The 23,637-nt window shown below is 38.9% G+C and overlaps 1 protein-coding gene across 1 annotated transcript in view; it reads left to right on the forward strand.

The window, feature by feature from the left end:
* Positions 1–20,655: 20,655 nt before the first annotated feature.
* Positions 20,656–23,637, forward strand: part of HBS1L (HBS1 like translational GTPase) — a 59,234-nt gene continuing 56,252 nt past the window's right edge. The window contains exons 1-2 of the mRNA XM_021540654.3: positions 20,656–20,846; positions 23,450–23,515. Of these exons, the coding sequence (XP_021396329.2) occupies positions 20,804–20,846; positions 23,450–23,515 (109 nt within the window). The 5' untranslated portion in view covers positions 20,656–20,803. The remainder of the gene's footprint in view (positions 20,847–23,449; positions 23,516–23,637) is intronic.

Genomic DNA, 23,637 nt, shown 5'->3' on the forward strand with positions numbered 1-23,637 from the left:
GTTTGAGGAATAGGATAAGAAAAAACTCTTTGCTGAAGGCAGCCTGGAGAAGAAAGCCTATGGTAGGCTGATGCACATGGGAGCATGCCAAAGCTTTGCAAGAAGGTTACGCTAGAGCCAGGCCATTCCATGATATAAAAACAGTCACAATTTTGTCATGATCCTTCTGAAACTGGGCCTTTCCTTTCCCATCTTCTTGAAATATAGATGGGAATGTAGAAAGTGCTTTTGCTTTGTCCTTGAACATCTTGGAATCAAAACCATGACAACTAATGCATAGAAGATAAGTTCTGTTGTAAAAGACTTCTGTTGTTATGTGGGTGAGCTGTGCCAGTTTTAAATTGTCATGGGAAATCTCTGGATGTGCATATGATATGCTTAAATGTGGTGCTTGGGAGAGCTCTTCAGAAGTCTGTTCTTCAAGTTTTGTTCCAGTTCCAGCAGGCTGGTCCACCAGCTCAGCTTTCTGGTTGAAGAATGAACAATTTGTTACTTAAATACCTTTGGGTTACAGATTAAAAGTGAGGTTTGGCCAAGTATCAGTGTGTGGTTGCTGGATCTGGGGAACTAAAAGACGACAACCAGAGGGAAAAGAAGGAATCTCATGTCTTCTGTTCAGAAACAAAGACAGAAAAAAGAAAACCCCTAAAAGGGGAAAATTAAGAGTTACAGCAACCACATATTAGAGCTAATTGCCCGGACACTTTACGAAATTTGATTTCAGTGTGGGGGAACTTAATTTGCTCTTGGCAACAGGGTAGAATGCTTAATTCAACTTAACAAAAATACGTTTTTTGAAAGAGGAAACAAGACTGACAGAATTTTGGCATGTCAACAAAAACCAAGAATACAAAAAGAAAAGGATTAGTGAAAAGAAGATCAAGAAAGGATCAAAAATATATTGGCTAGAGTCCAGGAAACATTTGTTACATTTTATAAGCAAAGCTATTCTTCCAAAGTGTGTAGAACAGAGGAACTAGCTGATCTTTACCTAAAGCAATATTGGCCACCCTGTGTGCTAATGAACAGATGTCTCCATAGGAATCAGAAAAGCGTTGATCTCCATACTGTAACTGAAATGGCATAAACGGCCAGGTCTACATGCATTTTCCTAAATGGAAAATTTATTATGGACTTGGACATTTAGACTGATTTATAAGTAAACAACACTCCCCATATATTTAACATAATACAATAATTTTACATTTAGTAAAAGCTTTCTTGTTTTTTACTTCTATTTCTTGCAACATAAGGACCTGAGCCACTCCATAAAATGGTCAGCCTAATAGAAGGAGAATACCTTTTCCACATGATGTACCAGTATACTGTGTTAAAACCAGTGCCACAGGACAGCAAGAAAGTCAAAATATAGAATAATTAAAAGATGTCACTCAAATCAACACATGATGGAACTATCAGGAAGTTTCAAATTGAGAGACCCCTCATTTGCTAATGGCCAATGCAGGTGTGGAACACTGAGCTAGATCAGTCATAGGTCTCACCCAGAACAAAAATTTTTACAGTCCACTCTTGCACTCCTAAGACTTGATTTTGTATTTGGCATATTTTTCTAACAAACTTGGGAAAAATTTACTCTTAGCTGCTATTTCCAGGTGAGGCTTGGTAACTAAATAAATAAGCATTCTGTTATGAAGTCAAACAGATTAGCTCAAGACAGGCTCATATTGGTTCAGTTAGTAGCCTCTTCAATATTGCACTGAAAGGGACTAGGAGTGTTTACAGGGTCAGCAATAATACAAGCAGCAAATAATCCCAAACCTGATGTTTTTTTTTTTTTTTCAGGTAGTTTCAATCACTGATGTATGCCTTGAAGTAGAATGAAAACATAGTGCAGAATTACTGGAAGAATTGTCTGACTGTTGGTGCTGCCCAACCAAAATTTCAATGTTACCTATGTATAATAAGATATAGAATGAACAGAGTAAAAAATTCTTCCTGTAGTATAAACTAGGAAGGGCATAATTTATTTTATTCAAATAATTTCTCTGCAAAGTAGATTAAACTTGAATGGCTTTACAAAATTATTCAAAGCTATTACAAAACTGTGTTATGTCAGTTTTCGAAAGTGTTGCCTGCAAAATTTGTCTGAATACCTTGATACTGCTAGGATACATTTTTTACCTTGCTTAAATTCAGATCAGCTGGGGAAAAAACATTTAGGACAGAAGACTGGGAACTGCCAAGAGGACTAGTAATTGTAGGTCAGAGCCTTTCACTACTAAACTGTATTCACATGGACACTGCTAAATGCATCATATTACTTTGATTTAGCTAAACTCAACGTACAACTGTCTCTTTCTGATATGGAAAACTTTTTTTTTTTTTTTTTTTTTCAGATTGTATTACCTCATTTGGAAAGGGATTCATGCTTGACTGGGAAGAACCTTCTCATACCTGACAGAAAGTTCAAGCTATTTTTATTTGAGCAGTGATACTGGCATAAGCAAGTGACTCAACCTTCCTGTGCAAGTAAGGCAGGAATCACAACTCAAAGGCCATGGAAGTAACCAAAAGTCATAATCTGGTGGCATTCTGGTGGTCTGCTAGTATGGGTTCTGTTCCCTTGGTCCAGTTCCTGGCAGATGACCATCACCACCAGAATTCCAAGTAATTTACTTGGATCAAGAAGAGAGTGAGATAGAGCAGTCAAGATCAACTCTCTGCAAGAGAAATGGCCTTCCAAGATAAGGGGAGCAAATAATGTAAGCAATCTTATCCACTAGAGCCCACTGATATGGCTCTTTAGAGGCTTAAAAAGAAGAAGAAAACTAAATCACAGGTTTTTGATATGAAAAGTTACTCCAACTATTTATTTACAAGAGAAAAAAACAGTTTTTGAAACAGCTGGATATTGTTGATTGTTATCAGAGTTTTTTAAATGGCAGTGAATCATCAGAAGTCACATGCAGTGACTCATACTGTGGTCAGAGCTTTCATATGTCAAACAGGTATTTTTCTCAAAGAATACCTTCTCATGTTTCTTTGTTCATATTCAGTTATTCAGGATATTGTCTTTGTCTTTAGTCTTCCCCACGAATCCATACAATGAACACATTCACTTCAGTCGGTCAGACTAGCTAATTGTGCAACATGACGTTCTGTAGCTCTTCTGGTTCAGCTATGGTAAGCCTTGGAAGACAGCTCAGCTTGCTTTTGGACTGCAGTGTGTAGGTACACAAGAACTCTCTTGCTGATTCCTAGCGGATGGGTTGTGTGGGCTTCTGCCCAAGCACTGAAAGCAGGTTCTCTGCTTCCTGCAATCTGTCCCTAAATCCAGTGTCCACTGAAGCCCACTCATGTTTGACTTCACTGAGCTTTGGACCTGGATACCCCTTTAGAGTGTAGCAACCATATTGTTATTTGACAATGCCCTCAACAACATCTTCAGGATGATTTCAGTTGTCTGGAGCAATGCTAAGACACTAAGGAAGAAGGATACAGTTGTACTCCAGACTTTCTTCCTTAGCTCCTTTACTAATGACGTATGCTATGGCAGTTCTTAGAGGTTCAACAGCAACTAGGTGGGTAGGATTTCATTTTCCTGTAATGCACTATTTAGCATGGTACCATGCTACCTGCTTCCTTCAGGATATACACCTAAAACCACTTCACCTCATTTTCAATAACACCTGTTAGTTATTCAGTAGAATTTTTTATTCTGACTGTACTCAGTCTCTGGGGAAGAGTCTTGCTGCTGATTTTAAACATAACTTTCCATTTGGCTTGAGTTTTAGTATCCTTTTCTGTATTGTGTATAACATGTCTGTCTTTGGAATTATTCATTATTTTTACTATTAGTGAAGAATTGTACCAAATAAATGTGATATATTAATGTTATTCCTTACAGACATATTTGGAAAATATGATCATATATAATGAAAAGACCAGAGTTTCTCTGAATACTTCCTTAGAAATTAAAACCTTTTTAAAAAAACAAGTTTTAAAAGTTGTTATATAAATTCTAAAATAATTCATTATTGGTTAATTTTAATGATGTTCATAGCATGGACTTGTGGAGAAGACTAAAGACAAAGAAATATCCTGAATAGCAACAAAGAAACAAGAAGGTATTCTTTGAGAAAAATACCTGCTTGACATATGAAAACTCTGACCAGAGGTAATGACTTCTTTTTAGAGGAATTTATTGCTTGTTTGGTGATTAGGGGAGGAATATTCTTTAACAGTACAATACAGTGTTTTACATACGAGGCCTGATAATTTATAAAGGTTCCATTTAAAATTAAAAAAAAAATAAAGCTGTAATGCAGTTTTGACAGCAGTTGCCCCAACACTTCTCCCTCCTGGCGTTTTTGGAGAAATCAAGGATTTGTCACAGGTGGAGTAAGGGTGTCTTGGAAAAGGTTCCTGAGGCACCCCAGTGTTCCAGCTGGGCAGAGGAGTCAGGAGCACTGGCTAATCTACAGCAGTGACCAGGCTGACTCCCATGGCCCTTGCTAATGCTAGTCTTGTTTACAGTTCTGTCCTTTGTTCAACTCCCCGAAGCTTACATAGAGTAGCACTTGAAGAAGTGAGGAAAAAGTAATTTTGAGACTTCTCTTCTGGTATGGTAGGAAAAAAACTGTGGAGGCTTGTAACAGTGTGGTCTATGGATGTGTTATCTCTGTTCTGGTGTTTGACAGGCTTTTGATGCTGTGATGACTCATAAAAAAAAGAGTTGGCAGAGAAGCCACGATGGGCCATGTGCCCCACTGGTGATAGCAATGAAAAAACAATGTCTTGGACTAAAAGTTTGTCTCAGCCTTTGTTTCAGAAGATACCTTTTGTTATCACTCTTTGCTTCAAAACATATATTCGTATAATTAGTTGTGCTCAATTTTGGTCTCGTACTAATATATTCATATACTTCTGTGACAGTTATTCTTTTATAATTGAACTTAAGATTTTTGTCAGTAGTCTAGAGAAAATTAAGAATGCTAATCAAACTGAAATGATAATCAAATTTTCTGTGTGCCTATATTACAAGTGCTGTAATTGTACATTGTATTTATTTATGCAAGTAAACATTTGAATGTTTAGAACTGATGGATATACATATCAACATATTCCTTATTATGTACACATACTTAATTGCATTTAAAGATGCATTTGGGGTACTTGCATATGCTTATTGAATAGCTTACTGCATGCTGAATATTTCTGATTGCAGGGAGGTTTTGTGTTTGTAATTAATAGGTGGTTCTATAAGCAAAGGAATTGATGGCTTCCTTCAGATTTGAATCTTTTGTGCCTTAGCCATTTCAACCTGTCTCAACAATAATTTTTTCATGGCTGACCTCTCAGGATTAATGTGCTCTATGGTCAGCCAGTTTGTGTAGGTTCATTGGACAACAAGGCAAATATTTATTGGAACTGCTGAGTTCTTCTTCCTTTTTCTCTTCTGCAGTATTAATGTATGATGGTTTTCCACTAAGGAGTTCAGTTCCAAGAAGTACTTAAGATCATAATTATCTTATTTTTAAATGTCCAGAAACTGGCTAGTGAAGTCAGAAGGTATGGGGCAGGAGATATGCAAAGGAAGAGATAGACCTCTTGACACAATCAAATGCACAATCAAATGCTCATCACCTCAGGAATTCAAGTTAAAAAAAGAAGAGTAACTTTTATGACATTTCACTTACAGTATCTATTGTAAGTTTTCAACAGCTCTAGGGCAGAGTTTGCCCCAGATATATGGTTACCCTGGAATCCATGTCCTGATATTAGCTTCAGCTGAAAAAGCAACAACTAAAACAACAAAGTGTTGAATGGCTTTACTGTTGAAAACAAAACCTTCCAAATAAAGAGCAGTAAATCAAAGGTTTTTTCTACTTGGTCCTAGAGAAAGCCTGATGTAACAGAGCAGGGAAATCTTACATGATGATATGGGCTATAAATACATTACTCTCACACAGTAGTTCCTCTGATCTAGCCAGAATGGCCTATAATTCTCTTTGCTTGGGTTGTTTTTACCTTGAAAAATTTTCAAAATTTCTGGTACTTTTGTATCTCCTTGGCCTAACTTTAGTCTTTTTTTTCACTTTTTTCTTGTTTCTAGTATTCAAGGTCTCTTAGCACCTGTTGACTGTCTCATTTCCCACAGTTTGTGTCATCATGTGATAACACCAGCTGAAGAGCTGCTTCTAAAACAACAACCACAAAAGCAGAATGTGGTTTTGAAAAGGCATGTTTTGCAGATGGTGACATCCAACACTATCATGATGCCACCTGCATCTATATTTGAAGTAGTCTCAAAAGTAATATGAATCATGTCCGATTTTGCGTGTCAGAAGTCCAGTGTATAAATTTGAAAAGAAAATTAGCTGCTTTTATAAAGAAGTTAAAGCACTGAAGTCAATTACCTCCACTCAGATAATTTGAGGCCCTAACCATATCATCACATACCATGACTTCTACTCCTTAGCTTTTTCCTTAGTACAACAGCCCCAAACTCTCTACCACATTTCCATCCTACCTTGTGATCCTAGTAGCAGCTGTACCCACAGAAGGTCTTTTTTCTTGGACTTGCCCCTTATTCAAGTAGAGTGGACATCTTGTTTCCTAAGCCTTCATTCCCTGCCTTCAGACATATTGATTGAAGCAGGAAGTCACACCTGCTACCTGCCTGAGAAGAAAACTCACCATCCTTAGGGAAGACTTATGATTGGGCAGCAACAGTCAAAAACTCCCTCTTTCCTCCCCAAACAGCCAGACAAAACTGGGATGGTATCAGCAGGTGTCCTTCAATGTTCAAATACTTTAGCTAGAAGGGCTGGGTCTTTTACATCATTGTTTTCTCCTAGAGGATATGATACCTTTTGAAAGAAAGATACTGCCAGAAAAGCCCCCAGGCCATGAGAAATACTAAAAAAACAAACCAAACCAAAAGATGCATGATGACTATTTAAAAAATACTTTCTATTATGCCCTCACATGAATGGGAACAATGAATGGCCTCCTCTGCCTACCTGAACCTGTGAAGAAATTCAATGCCATAAAAATTAATTCTATACTTGAATCCATATTGAATAGGCACCTCCATAGTAGGCTTTGATATGCCACTCCCCCACCTCATAGTTCAGAAACAAGTTTGATTCTAAGACAGCTTCAGAAGACAACTGTGTAGAGTTGTGACAAGAATCATTCAGATCAGAATAATTAATTCTCCTGTAAATGCTCAGGATTTTCAATTCTCAAAATGCTACTTTGTCATATTATTACAATTACAGTGATCCCACTGTCAATTGTACCAGTTGTGAATGTTTTCTCAGATGTTACTTTCCCTGGGATGGACAACAGCTCTCCTTTTCCTCAGCAAGGAGAGTCAGCCCAGCTAGCTGCTAGCTTATTTTTAAGGATCGCTACCACACCCCATATTTCCTTGGGAGAATAAACAGGAAACAAAATATGCAAGAACCGAAATGCAGCTTGAAAACATGAAAATACACATCTTGGAGATCCTGAGGCTATGGTATATGAGCTGTGCTTATTAGATATTCAGTAGTCAAGACAAATAGATGGGAGGAGTGGAGTATGTGGAGAGGGGTGTTGCATAAATGGCAGAGAAGTAAACTGTAGATGAAGAAGCCTAAGAGTGGCTGCAAGCTCAGATAAAGGTCACAGAGTTTTTCTTACACATACAAGTAAAACAGGGTCAGAGCACACTCATGAACCCTTCTGCAGTTTCTGGTACTTCTACAGTTTTAGCACACTTTGATCCTTGACAACTAGCACTCCTACCCCAGAAAATGTGTGGGTATCACTAAGTGAACAGCATATTACACAAACCTTTCCCATTATTTCTGGATAAAATAAATCTGGTTGGGATAGGGTGGTGGGGATTTTTTGATCTTAATTTAGGCCATGTCATGTGTTTTCCAGGTCAATGCACAGTTTCCAATCTGGTTTACCTATAAATGTAGCCCAAAAGACCTGTTGTAGAAAGGAAGCCAGAACAGACTGGTCAGGGGCTGTTGGCTGCAGGCCTCAACCTCTTTTTCTGTCTTTCAAGTATTTACTCGAGATCAGGATAAAACAGTACATCTAAAAGCCGTGAGTCAATTCAAGTAATAACTGCTTCAGATAGTATATGTAGGAAGCCAGGTTATGTGATAACATTAGACACTTTTTGATTTAAAGTATTTAAAATTATCTGTATTCCTGGATAAGACAGAAAAAAATGTTTGTCGGAAAGGAACAATTAACTCACACAGAAACCAGGTAAATAATTTGTGTGAAGATGAAACTTGTCTCAAGGTTAAAGGTAGTTAGTTCCATTATTACTGAATGCTGGAGTTAAGTTGTAAATCAGCAGGAACTTGTGTGTGGGTTATAAATGAACATAAAGTATTGTCTTCCAGCTCTCACTGCTGATACCAGGAAAAGCCTTACAGTCTTCTCTGGCTGTTGAAAGAAACATAATGAAGTGTAATATTTCTTGTTAAACCAATCACACATGTTATTTTTGGTAATTACTTGTCCTTTGCACACAGACAGGAGGTTTCATTCAACTTTTTGTAAATGTTTTCTTGGTTTTGCAGAGATCAGTGTTTCATTTTGGGATTTTTTAAGGGGAGACATTTTGATTTTTCAGAATCAGGTGGGGTTTTGAGAGAAGAGATGGAAATACTGAAAAATACTGAAATTAACTCATTTTTGTTTCTTAGTGGGAGGCCCAAAGGAAAGAGAAAAAACAAGTTTCCTCAGCCCAGACAAGTTTAGCAAGACAGTGTGAGCTGGGAGCTCAGACATATACACTGATCATCTGCAGGCCATGTATTTGATGAGCATAGAGCCCTTATTGTTGATGGTGTACAAATCCCCCCAGGAATTATCGCATAATATTGCATAACCAACCACTTTGTGCTCAGTAGAAAAAATTTGCACTAATGAATGGGAGCACTCTTTGAAAAATATCATCTGAACGCTCATGTCCACAAATCAAACAATGAGAAAAAAAATACATATAGCTTTAAAAAAAATTTTATTTACTGATGGTGGCTTTGCTATAATTCTTTACCAGAAGGGACTGTCCTAAGTCATGACTGCAGCATTAAGGTGATGGTGTTACACAGCTGCCTGCAGATCACCCACATTTGTGTGTCTGTGTCCCTGACAAACAAACCCTGAAGGCCACACTTACTTCTTCCCGTGATCCTGTCTGCCTCTCCTGTCACTGAGTCACTTCAGCATTGTTGTTCTACCTCTAACTACTTTGCCACTTGAAAGGCAAAATGGGCTTCACTTCTTGGTTTTCCAGGCTAAGTTTAGTTCATGAGAGGCTGCTGAAGTACAAACAGGTACCATGGAACTGGTGCTCACTGCAGTTGTTAAGGGTGAAACCAAGGTCACTGACAAATGACAGCTTAAGTCACAATCACCATTAATATAAGAGATTTGTAACATATAGGAATGTATCTGTAGCTGGTTATACTCACAGAGGATGGATGGATGGATGGATGGATGGAAGGATGGATGGATTAATGTACTATACAATCCCCAGAATAAGCATGGCAGTACAGCTTCCCTTGCTGCTCATGCCTTCCCTAACTCCTATCATCAGAAAACCTAATAAAGACTAGTTATAATTTAGCATTTGCACACTCTGGCAACTGAGATCTACATTTTTAAGCACAAGCTTACTTTTCTTTACTCACCTGTTGACCTGTGGTTATACAAGTCTCTCCATACTTTGTTTTTCATCAGACATCCCTCAAGTAAAGAGGAAAAACAGAGTAAGCAACTTTGTCTGTGCTGCATAGAACTACTAGAAATGATTGCTCTTTAAAAGTAATTATTAAATCAATTTGCTTTTAAAAAGTTTTAAAGATTTGGATTTTTTATTATTACAATTGCCTCTTTGCCTTGAAGATCTGGTTGTGGGGAAAATGTATATAGAAGAATCTATTATTCCCTTCTTGCCTGGGGCTGCAATTATAATGCTAGGCCAGATAGTACCTATTACCTGCCTGCTTCCTGTTATTTTTGGAATGATCTTAAAGAAGGTGAAAGTGCTTATTCAGGGTGTGGGAATAGGAAGGTTTTATTTCACTTATCCAAATATAAACTCTGTATTTAGCCAGTATTTTACATGACAAGCTAAGGACCAAAATCAATTCATCTTTATGTGAATCTTACAATAATGTCAAATAAATTGGATGAGACCCTGAAATAACAAGAATTACACATCCTGTGGGAATCTGCAGATGTTGCATTGTTGTTCTCAGCAAATGCTGTACACCATGTGGCAGTGCCTGCAAGCAGCTCTTTTTTCACTTTCTAACCCTCACAAAGTATTTACTGTTCACAGTCAAGTGTGTTATGTCTGTATTAGGCTCAGCCTATAAATAGCCACATTGCTTATAACTGGAACAGATTGTTTGTTTGAACATTCTCATGAAATAAATCTTTTTACATCAAAGCAACACATTCACCCTTTCACCAGCTAAAACTTTCTCCTCAATACTGCTGATGCAGAGATCACATTTAAACTATATTGAAACTCTGTCTGTGTTTTGCTTTTTGTTGCTGGTGTAAAGTACTGTAAGAGACAAATTTAGCTTCCACAGAGACAGGATAGCATAAAAGTTATCAATCTGTTTGGGTAAAACTGAATGTAGACCTAGTTTTACAAATTTTGCCCTAGCTGAAGAAGGAAGTATATGCAATCATTTTGAGATTTCTCAATTATTATTTTCCTTTCTTCATGTATATATCTTTTTTATGGCTATATTTTTCCTTCATTCTCAATTGATTGATTTCTTCCTGGTAATTTACAGCAGAAAAACATCACAACAAGATTCCAATAGCTCATTTTGTGCCTTGGAAGCTCAGAAGCAGTGACTAACCATGAATTCTTTAATTTACTTTGGTAATTAATACAGTTTTGTACTATTTCACACATAGCTTAGGATTCTTTTCAGAATGAGAGCATGACATAAGAGATGGAAAAATCAGTTCCTCTGGGTCTATACCTGAAAAGAATTTTTTTAGAAAGATATGGTAATTACATACAGGTTATAAAGTGAAAGTTTTAAATACTGTAAATTTAATGTGTAATCACATTACAGGTGTCTGCAGAGTAAAGCAATGATGTTCATTTGGACAACATTAATTTAGTTCAGGATCCTAGAGAAATCATGTAACATGTACAAGTGAAACTATTGTAAGACTTACAAATGGACTTCCAATACATTGACAGTGTTTTGACTGGTCATAAATACATATGTGTTTATTTTCATCTTTGAAAATATTGCTGCTATTGCTCTTGTGTGTCATTTCTGGAGAAGAACCATGCTGATATCAATAGGGTAAAAATACAGGAAAAAATACAGATAATTCTTTTTCCAAACAGCCTACAGCCTGAGACAAGCTGTTTTTTTCTGGTTGAAGAATAGTGACTTTTCAACAGACAAGTTTTCTTTAAAATTTCAAATCAATTGGTTGCAAAATACCTCTTTTTTCCTCTTTGATTTGAGAAGTGATGTTTTCTTTATATGCCCTCAAATATAATATGTCAGTCTGTTTTAAAATACTGGAAATTGTCATATCTTTATTGCAAGGTGAAGTGCTCATACAAGCACAAACTAGCTGCTAAGTCCCCGTATTTTTGTAAACTACCAGACTTCCTCACCTGCCAAGGAAAAAAGTCCAGTACCATGCCTAGGCCTCTTTAAGGCCCTTCCCTAAGGCTCAGTTCATTACCTGAAATGCAAACCCTACCAAGCAGCAAAACACAAGACATCTCCCTGGCTAAGGCCCCTACGATCAGGAGTCCATGGACGCAGTTGAGTGTCTTGGTGCTTAGCAGAACTCACTTGATGCCTTCCCCTGTGGTCAAGTAAAGGCTCAGGACTGGCTGGTTCCAGTGCTCCTCTCCCACCTCCTCAGGTTCAAAGGGGCCCTTGGTTATTTGCCTCCTCTTTGCTGTATTTCACTTTTTTTTTAATCTGATCCTGTGTTTCCACAGATAACATCCATTGACATTTTCTCACTGCCTGAGAACATAGATAAGAAATTTGCTATACCTATTATTATTATTATTATTATCTTCTGTTGCTCAGCTCATAGTTTCTCTAGCAGTAATAGGGTGTCTAATACAATTTACTCCACTGGAACTCAATGTAAAATTTTGTGCTTTTGTTCTACCAAAATCCTCTTATTTATATATTCTTTTGGTCTGGTTAGTGTCAATTTGATTCATGAAAGCCAATCCACTTATCTCTTTTGACTTCCTGAAGGTTTGGACCAGGCCTCAAATGAATTTTTATAAAAAGATGATCAGTTTCTTGTAGTGAGACAGTATTAGTAGCATTCTGCTGTAGCTTTTATTGGGAATGAAATGTGGATTTCCTCATGACCACAGATGAACTAAAGTGAAGTAGGAATATTTTTTCTGTTACTATTGCAAAGGCTACCCTTACTCATCCTGATGGTAACGTTTCCAATCGCTCTAAACTTTCCTTTAACAGAATTATGTAACCAACACAGAGGGCTGGCATTGCATCATAGCTGTAAATTATAACCTTGAATTTTTGAAATCTAGCAAATTACTGATGCATCTAGCTAATGCTTCACCAGAATAAGGATTTTGAGTGGCAAGTAGACATTTTATTATTAAATTTATTGCTACAGGATTAAAATATATTCTTGTTTAATTCCACTTAATATGCTTTTATATTATGCAAAGCAGATGACAGTGACTTAATTCACTCACTCTATATCCTGCAGAGGGTCAATTATTAAACACTGAATAGAAGAATTTCAGTAAGTCCTGAATATCCTACCATCAATTGAAGCAATGTGGATAGTCTTTGACTATTTCTATTAAATACTTCAGACAACAGGAATAATTTATGTTAAATAAAAGACCTATTCTACAACCAGTGAAGGGATGAAACATGAATTCTTTTGCACTGTATCAGTTTTCCCCTAACTAATCTTCATAGCTGTAACCAGAATTGTCTCTAGATCTCTGACCCATCACTGGGCCCACACTATGACTAATATGAAACTCTGTGTACTCACAGAGAATGTAGCATTCACTTTTTTACACATTTTTTCATCTGAGGAAACACTAATTTGAGTCCCTCTCTTGCATCTTGCCACTGAATTTAGGATGATTAAATATATGAAAATTGTTATTTTTCATAAACTTTGCTTCTATAAAAGTTTGCAACCCCTCACCCCCCACCCCAAAAAGCCTCCACAAAAATCACTAATGTAGAAGTGAGATTTGTTTCATTCTTTATTTCCATGAGTGCAGGGCAAAGAGAGACTCTGTTGCTGCAGGGATCTCCTCCATTCCAAGATGATATAGTTGATATTGTAAGTCAGAGGTTTAGCCTCTGGTGTTAGACAGGTATTGTCTGCAGGAATGGTTGATGCAAGGTACCAGTATGAAGTATTGTGGGAACATATTTTATCCATAGCAGAGAGACAGAAAGAACCATTGTGTCTATGCATGGTTTGGGGAAAAAAAATTAATGCTAACTGAATTTGGCTTACACTGCAATGCTGTTGTGTCTTTCAAGGAATTCATTCAGTGGATACAAACATAAAACACACATGGACTTCAATACAAAGATGAAGTCCACCACATCTGCAATCAGCAACAAAATCAATTTAAATAACTATAATTTTAAGCACATTAAGCAAACATTTGTATAGTTAACCTGTCCTCAGAGACAGCTTAGAAAGTGACAAAATATTATTTTCTGATTATTTTTTTTTGGAGGTAGCATGATGTTTAATTAGAACAGCCTCATCAGTTTGGCTTTGGACACCAGTATTAAAATACTGATTCATAAGGCCTAAGCCATGTTTGCTTTTATAAAGCACAGATATGAAAACTCTGGAGATGAGTAAGATATCTCCAGTTAAACTGAAATCATGCTGTCACCCATGAGGTAGCTGCTGCAGCACCCTAAAAGCAAAAGCTTACATGCTGCTGTTCATAATATATGGTGTACAAACTTGGAAATTTTGGACTGGTAATTTTATTTTTTAATTGGTGCTTCTCCTTTACACTTTGTGGCTAATGTTTTCCTATTATCAAGGTCTTGCATATTTTAAACACCCACCCAATTCTGTGGTATTATGCATTTTTTTAAGGTCTGAGTGACAAGTACATTGATATAAGTGAATCATCATTTTGCAGGCATAAATTTTTATCAGATCGGTTTTCTAATAGATTTATATATTTAAGACAGGGCATCTGCCATAAAAGATTAGCTCCTGGAAGATAGGCTGTTGTTCTAATAGCAAGTGATAGAATTTTATACTTTAAATATGTGAAACAAACTAGATAGTAAATGAGCATCTTGTTAAGTAGCTTCTGGTTATCAGATTAGAAAAGAAAGGAACTAAAAGGATATAATTGTGCAAGATTTCTATTCCCTGCTTGAGTCACTGCTTTGTGGCAGGACTGCATTTGACTCTAGAATACACCAAATATGACGACAAAGCAAAAAAGGCAAAATAAAAGAGCATCCGAAGTGCATTATATCCTGTGATTGCAGGATGAATTAGCAATACCTGCTATGGGATTCTTCAATGTGCAGTACATGACAATAATTTGAGAGATAAAGAGAGACTTGATAATTTCTTGAAGAATCAGCCTTTGAAAGTGAAATCTTTGGGGGGAGAGGAAACAAAATACTTTAGTTGAAGACTGACATATAGTATCAGTATGAATGAAGCCACATTTCTTATTCATCAAATGATGCTCCCTGACACACTTAATAACACCGCATAAATCTTTTCAACCTGATGCATCCCAGTTTTACAGATTCAGTTCTGAACCTCATGTGGGAAGAAATGTGACTCAGAATAACCATGGAGGTAGTGGATTTCTGAGAGAGGCAAGTACAGGGCATTTCCCTGACTCAGTGACCCAAAATATATAGCTGGGTTTGTCAAAGGCAGGTCCCAAAAATGTAAAAATGCAGAACACAGAAAACAAAATCAGAGTAATTCTAACAAAATTCTTAGACTTTAATAAACTGTCTTCCCAACAAGCTAAGTATTACTGTGCCTCCCAGAAGCACATATGTGTAAGCATTTGTTTTTTATTTTAAGTCTATAAGAAGAGATCAGTAGTGGAATCTCCCAGTCAGAATCATGTCATGAATTACTCTATATAGGAAAGTGATGATTTCCTAAATTATATTTACCCTGCTTTGATTTGCAGCTATAGATACTTGTGTAATGTCTCTCAAAAGACATTTACCAGGATCTAAGTTCCTTTTGGTGCTTTTTTTTCTACAGATGTAGTAGAAGAAGGTCCCACTGCTGTTACTGAAAGATTGATTGCATCTATAAGTCCTATCATTACAGACAAATTGATGAAGTCATTGTTTATGGTAGTAGCCAGGATCCATGACAAACTTTTAAAAGTGCTTGATAAAATGATGTATATAATCATACACAATGGAATGCTGCTAATATGCACTATAAATATATATATGTGTCACTATAAATTGCTTTAGTGTGGACACATGCATCATATTCAATCAAGTCCTAATGACAGCCTTCTGTTTTGCTTCTTCCTTAGGTCTGCAGTTCTCTTAATTTTTCCTGTCAGTCACTTGTAACAAGAAAAGTAGATGGAATCTCTAACATGAAAATTTTCATACCTTGTAGGATTTTATATAGACTTTAAATATTTGCTGTGATCATGTTTAAGTATTCTTGTCATCTACACAAGGATGTAAACTGTTTGAATCCTGCTAATTTTTTAGCCATGATAATTTATTTTGCTCATGAACTTTGTAGTCTAATTCTGTCCTGAATGAAAGTTGTCTACTTTTATCAGTTTAAAATTTGCCTTCTTTCATGTTCAAGGAAATGGAGAAAAACTGTTACTATGAGAAAAACAAACCACAATGGTTATTTCTGAGCGACTCCTAGTATAAACTTAGGCCATGTTCCATTTTATACATCTTCTCTGTAAGACAAACTCTTAGTTCTTTTCATCTTTCTTCGTGTAAGATAATTCCCATACCCCTGATGATTTTCATCACTTATCTCTCTGTACCAACAATAAACTTCATAGACCAACTAGAAGTGAATGCCACTCTGTTGTAATAAAATATTGTTTTTATTCAGGGGTAAAACCAATAGATAATAGATTTTCATTGAGTACTTCACAGTGGCTTTAGCTACCATGCTCTTGGCAACCATGCTAGAATTTGAACTCCTTCTCTCCCAGCTGTGTGCTTCAGGCAGTTCCCCTCCTTCCAGAGACTGAACTTCCTTTTCTGGGCCAATATTTGGGTCACTGCAGATGAGAAGTATTCTGAGTGCCAGCAGGGAGGCAGCAGGGTGACAGAGGAATTTGGGATTGAAATCCAAGTGTTACAGAAAGTGTAGATTTACCTAAAGCCACTGAAATATTTTATTCATTTTTGCAACAGAAAGTTTACATACTTGTAAGGAACAAAAATGTGGTCAACTTGGCAGTGTTAGGTTTATGGTTGGATTGAATAATCTTAAAGGTCTTTTCTAGTTTTAATAATTTATGTTAAACTATACAAAGAACTCACTTTTCTAGACTGAATTGCCATTACATTACTGTTTGCCATTAGCTGCCATCTAACTTAGCTGTTAATGGATCCTGTTGAAATTGTGTAAGGTCTTGACTTAACATCAATCACTCATATGTGAAACTTGTTGTTCTGCATTGATCCATTCCCAAAGAAATAATAAATATATTTAACAAGCTCATTCATACTATGGAAAATTTGAGACACTTGCTATTTACCATATGTACAAAATGATAATTTATTAATACTCTTTGTTTTCTAACTTTTAAATCAGCTTTTGACTACATGGCATCATTTTAGACAAAAATAGACATGTATTTACATGTCATTTGAACTAGTCAGATCATTTAGCAGCTGGAAATGTGTTTACTGACCTTGATAATATTATATTTTAGAACTTAACAGCCACACCTGGTAGTGTGGTAAAATATCTGGAATTATGCTGTTTTTTTCCTAGCCTTCCTTCACTTTGGGTTAAAACAACAACACAATATTGAAATAGGCTGAATGCTTTGTAACTAAGACTATTCAATCACTAAAAAGCTTGGCGGTATCACTTGAAGAAGAAATAACATTATATGAAAGACTTTCCACTTAGCTAAAACGAAATTATTAAGTATTTTATTAACTGATTCTTACACTTATAAAAAAATTCATAGTGCTGAGGCTGGGAGTGCCCAACAGATTGCTGAAAAAAAGAGGATTATCAGAAATGCTGTCACCTGGATCGAGATCGGTGATCTTAGTTCACTTCTTAAGGCACACACCTTAAAGTAATATATAATTTCAGTGGGCAGGAAGCAAATGGATGCCACAAGTGACCTGGTTAGTCATTCCTTAGAGCTGCTGGAGCCAGACTGACAAGATTCTCTGATGGTGCTTTAATTGCTGCTGAAGGAATAATGTTTAGCTATAGAAGACTGCTTTGCTATCAGATGAATACTTTTCATGAACTTCGCATTCATACACAAGTAGCACTAACTGAAGTATAGCTAGCTAGGGCTTGAGGACTAAAGCTTATTATTTCTTGAACATCTTCCCCTAAAACATTTACATATGTCTCAGAATTAAGAAAAGGCAAGGAATAATCACAGTGTATTTGTGACTCTTTGAAGATACTAGTATAATATGAAATAATTATGCTCCTGTAAGAAATTGTTCTCTTTGGGTTCTTTTTTCCTTATATCTTATATAACTTATTACACTTTAAATGAAGAAAAATAACAACATTTTAAGTTCACTGTTAATACCATGGAAAGACTACATATTATATAATCTCATCCATTTGTCTTACCGTTATATTTACCTTTATATTTTACAACTGTTATTTTCCTGTTTTGAACTAATTTTGAAATCTTGAAATCAATCCTACATTTGATTATCAAGCAAATAAAATGAGCATCCTATCTGAGGAGGTCACAGTCACTGAAAATCAAGAGAAGTAATGAAAAAAAATTCAAGCATGAAAACTTTATTATTTGATAAGCAGCTGGTGATTTATGTAAAAAGCATCAATAAGAAGGATAAAAGAAATATCTTTGCAACACAATGGTCAGACGTGAGAAACAAGAATTGTCACTACCTGAAAGAAAAAAAAAAAAACCTAAATGTACATAATTAATATTTACTGGAGTTTTTAACATTTGAAGAATGGGGTTGAAGTAATTTCAGAGGCTGGAAAGTGTCTTTTCCAAAGTAAAGCCATTGGAGGCAGACTGGTATATATAGTTGTAATGATGAAGTGGCTCAAGTTACTTCACTGAAGGCCCAGAAAGCAGATGCTGGAATCAGGTTTTGAATTTAGAAGTGTGCTACCCTGGCTGTAGTAATAATGGATGATAGCAAGTCTCCACTTTTGTATCTTTGACTCATGTCAAGAGATTGGGACAGGTAAGGATTAGCTCAACTACTGTCAAACCTGTGCTGCAGAGAACATTTGGGACACTAAAGGTCAACAGGACACAAGTATTGACCAGAAACCTTTGCTTCCAATTCTGTTTTAATCCTAGCACTGTATGAAAGTCATTATATAGAGCCTAAGCCTGTTTAGCTGCATGTGCTTCTCTGTAGAAATTAGTTAGAAATATGCAAATAATATAAGGAAACAATCTGCAACTTTGCATACTATTTGTATATGAACACAAACTTTAGGCTTATAGTTAATACTGGCAGTATTAACCTCTGGCAGTGGCCAGGAAGGATGTGGAGTGGTAGATAGTGACAGTTTTGGCATGTGGCCAAGGACAAGACAATAGTCAGGTGACAGGTACAGAAGCAGGGCATGTGTATTCGTAGGGATGTGTGGCTGTGTGCTGGGGTATCAGAGGACAACCTGGAGCGTGCAGCTGGCTGGAGGGGGACTTGATTTCTGGTATTCTCAAGACTGGATGAAAAGATGGTAAATAAATTATTGAAGGTCTTAAAGAAAAAGACACCTGACTTCAAAAATATTAATGGTGTCATCTGCCTAGCAGCTCCCGAGCCCACAGATGAACACAGGTATCTGCAGGGGAACAACTGCGCTGGCAGATATGTAGACAGATTTTGCCACAGCTGGAGCTCATGAACTGGGATCTCTATCCCAACTCTCTCACCAGACCTTAATGTCTTGTCTGCTTGTCCTCAGTTGTCTGCCCCAGCAAGAGGAGCAGCTGTAGGACATGCCTCGGCTATGCAAACACTTGGCAGTGCAATTGCTCCTGCAGGCTGAAACTTGGCATTAGAAAGTAATGGCACAGTAATGTGCCAATATAGTCAGATCAAGGCTCCACGTAGCCTAATGCTTTGACATTTTGCTTAATGCTGCCAACAGCAATGCTAATTATTACAGCTTGCATTTACCTACAGCAGCTCATTCAAGCCTGGCCACTCATCAGTCCCTGGATTGTAATGGCTACTTGTCATCAAAAAGCCAGGTCAGCTGGAGCTGTTTCAGATCCAGAAGTGAGAAAGGCCTTGTACTTAATTTCAAGCCCTGTTCCTGTGGTGGTACACACATCACAAACACTTACCTCAAGTGTGTTTAAATAAGCCTACCCTTAGTGAATTCAGGCCTATACAGAATACTCCCTTTTCATCAATGATGCAACTGCTTTTGAATAAACTTCAAACCACTTGCTTACATGTGCGCATGTAAAACTTGCCACTTTTGGCTTGAATCAAACTCATCATTAACAGAAAATGGGCATCTCACATCTAGACTGTCCCTGTAACTCACAATACCACACAGACAGCTACTACAGACAGGCTCCATGCTACCAGACCCTGCAGAATCGCAGCAACGTTTATTCAGGCTGGAAGACGCCTCCAAGGTCACGGACACCAAGCTCCGGCCGGTCCCCCCGCGACAGGCACCCCTCAGCCGCAGGTGCTTTCCCAGTCCCGCCGCCCGGCAGCCCCGCACTCCCGCAGTCCCACAGCCCCGCACACTCCCGCAGCCCCATAGCCCCGCACTCCCGCGGTCCCACAGCCCCGCACTCCCGCTGTCCCACAGCCCCGCACACTCCCGCAGCCCCATAGCCCCGCACTCCCGCGGTCCCACAGCCCCGCACTCCCGCTGTCCCACAGCCCCGCACACTCCCGCAGCCCCATAGCCCCGCACTCCCGCGGTCCCACAGCCCCGCACACTCCCGCAGCCCCATAGCCCCGCACTCCCGCGGTCCCACAGCCCCGCTGTCCCACAGCCCCGCACACTCCCGCAGCCCCATAGCTCCGCACTCCCGCGGTCCCACAGTCCCGCAGTCCCACAGCCCGGCAGTCCCACACTCCCACACTCCCGCAGCCCCGCAGTCCCACAGCCCCGCACACTCCCGCAGTCCCACAGTCCCGCACTCCCACACTCCCGCAGTCCCACAGCCCCGCACTCCCACACTCCCGCAGTCCCACAGCCCCGCACACTCCCGCAGTCCCGCAGCCGGGCAGTCCCGCACTCCGGCTGTCCCGCCGCCGGGGCCGCGCTCCCCTCCCCGCTCCGCCCCCCCCGCCCGCCGCGCGGGCGGGGCGCGAGCGCCTCCGGGCGCCGCCCCCGGCCCCGCGCGACCCGCCGGCCCGAGCCAGGCGGGACGGGCCGTGCGCATGCCCAGCAGCACACGAGGGCGGAAGCGGCGCCCTGCGCGCCTGCGCAGGAGGGGGCGCCTCCAGGCGCCGCCGTACTTCAACATGGCGACCTAGGCCGGCCGCGCCAGCGTCACCGCGGGCGGGCGAGCGAGGCCGTCGCCGCCGCTGCTGCCGCTGTCGCCGTCATGTCCCGGCACAGGAACGTCCGAGGATATAACTACGACGAAGGTAGCGGTTATGGCGAGCAGGCGGTGGTGGCGGAGCTGCGGACCCGTCGGTCCCTCGGCGCTCCGCCCGGCCCCTGCTACCGGCCGGGCCACCCGTGCCGTGGCCGCGGGCAGGAGGGTGTGGCGGGCCTCGCACGGCGGTAGGGGAGGGTCCGGGGGGCTGTCAGGGGCGGTGGGAGGGGAAAAGCCGCGCCCTCACCTCCCCTCGGCGGGGGTTGGTCGGGGCTCCGGGCGAGGCCTCGCCCCGCCCCGTTCCCGGCCCGTTTCCCGCCCGAGTGGGGAGGGTCGGGCACACGTGGCTGCTCTCCTGCTGCTGCCGGGGGCTCCCGGGAGCTTCCACACGGGGCGAGCGTGGCCTTGGTACGTGGTCCAAGCCACGGCTGCCTTGCCTTGAGCTGCCCAAATTTACTCTGCTTTTCAGTAGCGGCACTGACTTGAAAAAAGCCTCAGTATGGTTGAATCCATCCATCTTTAGTCTTGAAAAACTTAAAAATTTGTATTCAGGGCCAAAGTCTAGCCAAGTGTTGCTGATGTTAATAGAAATGGGTTAACAGCTGTTACTTGAGGAAGAAATGTAATTCTTAAAGATGGAGTTGTGCATTTAGGGAACAACCTCTTTTTCAGGCACCTGTCTCATTTTACTTGTGCTTCTTGCATGGAATGAAGAGTTCTTCCATAAGAATATGGCTTGTATCTGCAGTACGGCAGCTTTCTTTGTGCCTTGGCCCCATTAACTTACCCAAACTGTAAATCAGAGTATTTTTTTTTCCCTGAAAGTCTTTATTTTTGTTGGTTTGGGCTGTGGAGAAATGGACACACTTTGGCTCATACTGATATTTTAAAGAGCCCTTTGCTGAGGGAGCAGTAATTTTGTTGCTTCACTTTGTCATATTATTACAAAAATGCAAGGAAAGCTTCAGCTTGCCTCTGGTCTTCTGTTGAGTAAACAGACTACATGGTTTTTATGTATTATAGTAGTACAAATTGGGTTTTTCACTCTGGTATTGGAATTTCTTGGAAGTTGTAAATTCATGTGAGCTGTGCTGACTGTGTTCCCACCTTGCAGTTTCTGCTAGTGTAAATTTTCCTAATATAGGCAAAGCCCTGAATTAGATTGGGAATTCTACTGCTTGATTTTTCATCCTCTAGAGACCATTTTTCATCACAGATTGGTTGAAACGTTGATTTCAGCCGAGTCTCTGGCTTTTGAAAAGTTGAGTGTGCAATCCATAGAGTCTTGATGCACTCATCAGACTCTCTTGTAATGAGTTTGCTCATTACTGTGTAATGAGATACACAGTAATCTTAATAGCTACGCAGTAGCTAATAAGGCACATTTTGCTATTGGAAATGTGACTGTGAGGTTATGTGTCAGGTCTTTACCCTTGTACCGTATGTTTCTTCTGTAGTCACACAGAATCATTTATGACCCAAATGAATGAGACTTTGTGTCTTCTTACCTGTTAAATGCAATATGCTTTTTTTATACTGCATCTGATTCTGTAATGCCCAAATACAAATCCCATTTCTAAGCTGAATATTTACAGTTTTTTTTTTAGTTTCCTTTCATAGGAAGACTTCTGAGGCCTTAGATCTTCTGGGCTTTATTTGACTATGTTCTATGTTTTTCCCCTCTCCTTTCTGAGATACTGTGATCATAACCAAATGTGATATTCCATCTGCAAGTATCTTGGCAGTGCAGCTGGAATACTTCAGTAGCTTCTACTCTGTTCTCTGTAATTTATGTAATTTTTAAATACTAATTTTTATGGTCAGTGCATACTGGGGTCTGTCTTTTACAATAACAAATAGAGGTTACTTGTGAAACTGCCAAGTGTAGTAGTGTCTTTAATAATAGTTTGTTACTTTTTTCATGTATTTCATTATTACTTAGTGAAAATTACACAATTTTTTAAAGATTGGCATAATACTAGGATTCCTTTTTTGAGAGGAAGGCGCATAACTTATTATTTTTATTTCTGCGTGCCTTTTTTTTTTTTTTTGTGAGGAAAGAATATTTTTAGCTTTAAGTAACTGTATAAGATACCTGCTTTTTACCTGAAACAATTTTGCATATTCAGAGGGAATTGTGAATTTTTTTTTTGCTTGCTGAACTTAATTTGAAAGGTGGATAGATGTGAGCATAAAATAGAGAAGAAAGGTGAGAAATGTATAGGAATGGAGTAGAAATGCTGATCCTTAGCTGTTGGACTAGAAATTGTAATTGACCTGCCTGTCTGGGGTGAAGGCTGAGAGGTCAAGCAAAAATATCAAGAGAAGTGCCATGGGTAAAGATTTGTGGAATGTAGAAAGATTTAGTCGGTGAGGGCAAAGGAGATGCTGAAGGAGGAGGTGTGAAGTGTGGCAGCTCTTGAAAATTTTCAGCCTAATGAATAGAGTATTAAATGTTAAATTATATTATTTTAAGAAAATTCTGTTATTGGAGCTTGGAAGGTTATTTCTCACATAGGAAATACACAGAACCTAACTGTACTTCTGGAATACAGGAAATGTATTATTTCATAAAACCTTGTGCAGAACGTATTTGAATTATAATATTATTTAGAAATTGTGTAGATTAATCTTGCTATTTTTGCTTCATAGACTTTGAAGATGATGATGTGTATGGCCAATCAGTAGAAGATGATTATTGCATTTCTCCTTCAACAGGTTAGTTCAAATAATTATCAAGTATTATTCATTGATGCCTGTTTTGATATTTATTTCTAAATAAAATAAATTTTAAAAGCTAGTGACACTTTTGAAAAGTGCCTAGTGGCCATAATTCTGTT

The sequence above is a fragment of the Lonchura striata genome, chromosome 3 (assembly GCF_046129695.1).
Source record: "Lonchura striata isolate bLonStr1 chromosome 3, bLonStr1.mat, whole genome shotgun sequence".
Lineage (NCBI taxonomy): Eukaryota > Metazoa > Chordata > Aves > Passeriformes > Estrildidae > Lonchura > Lonchura striata.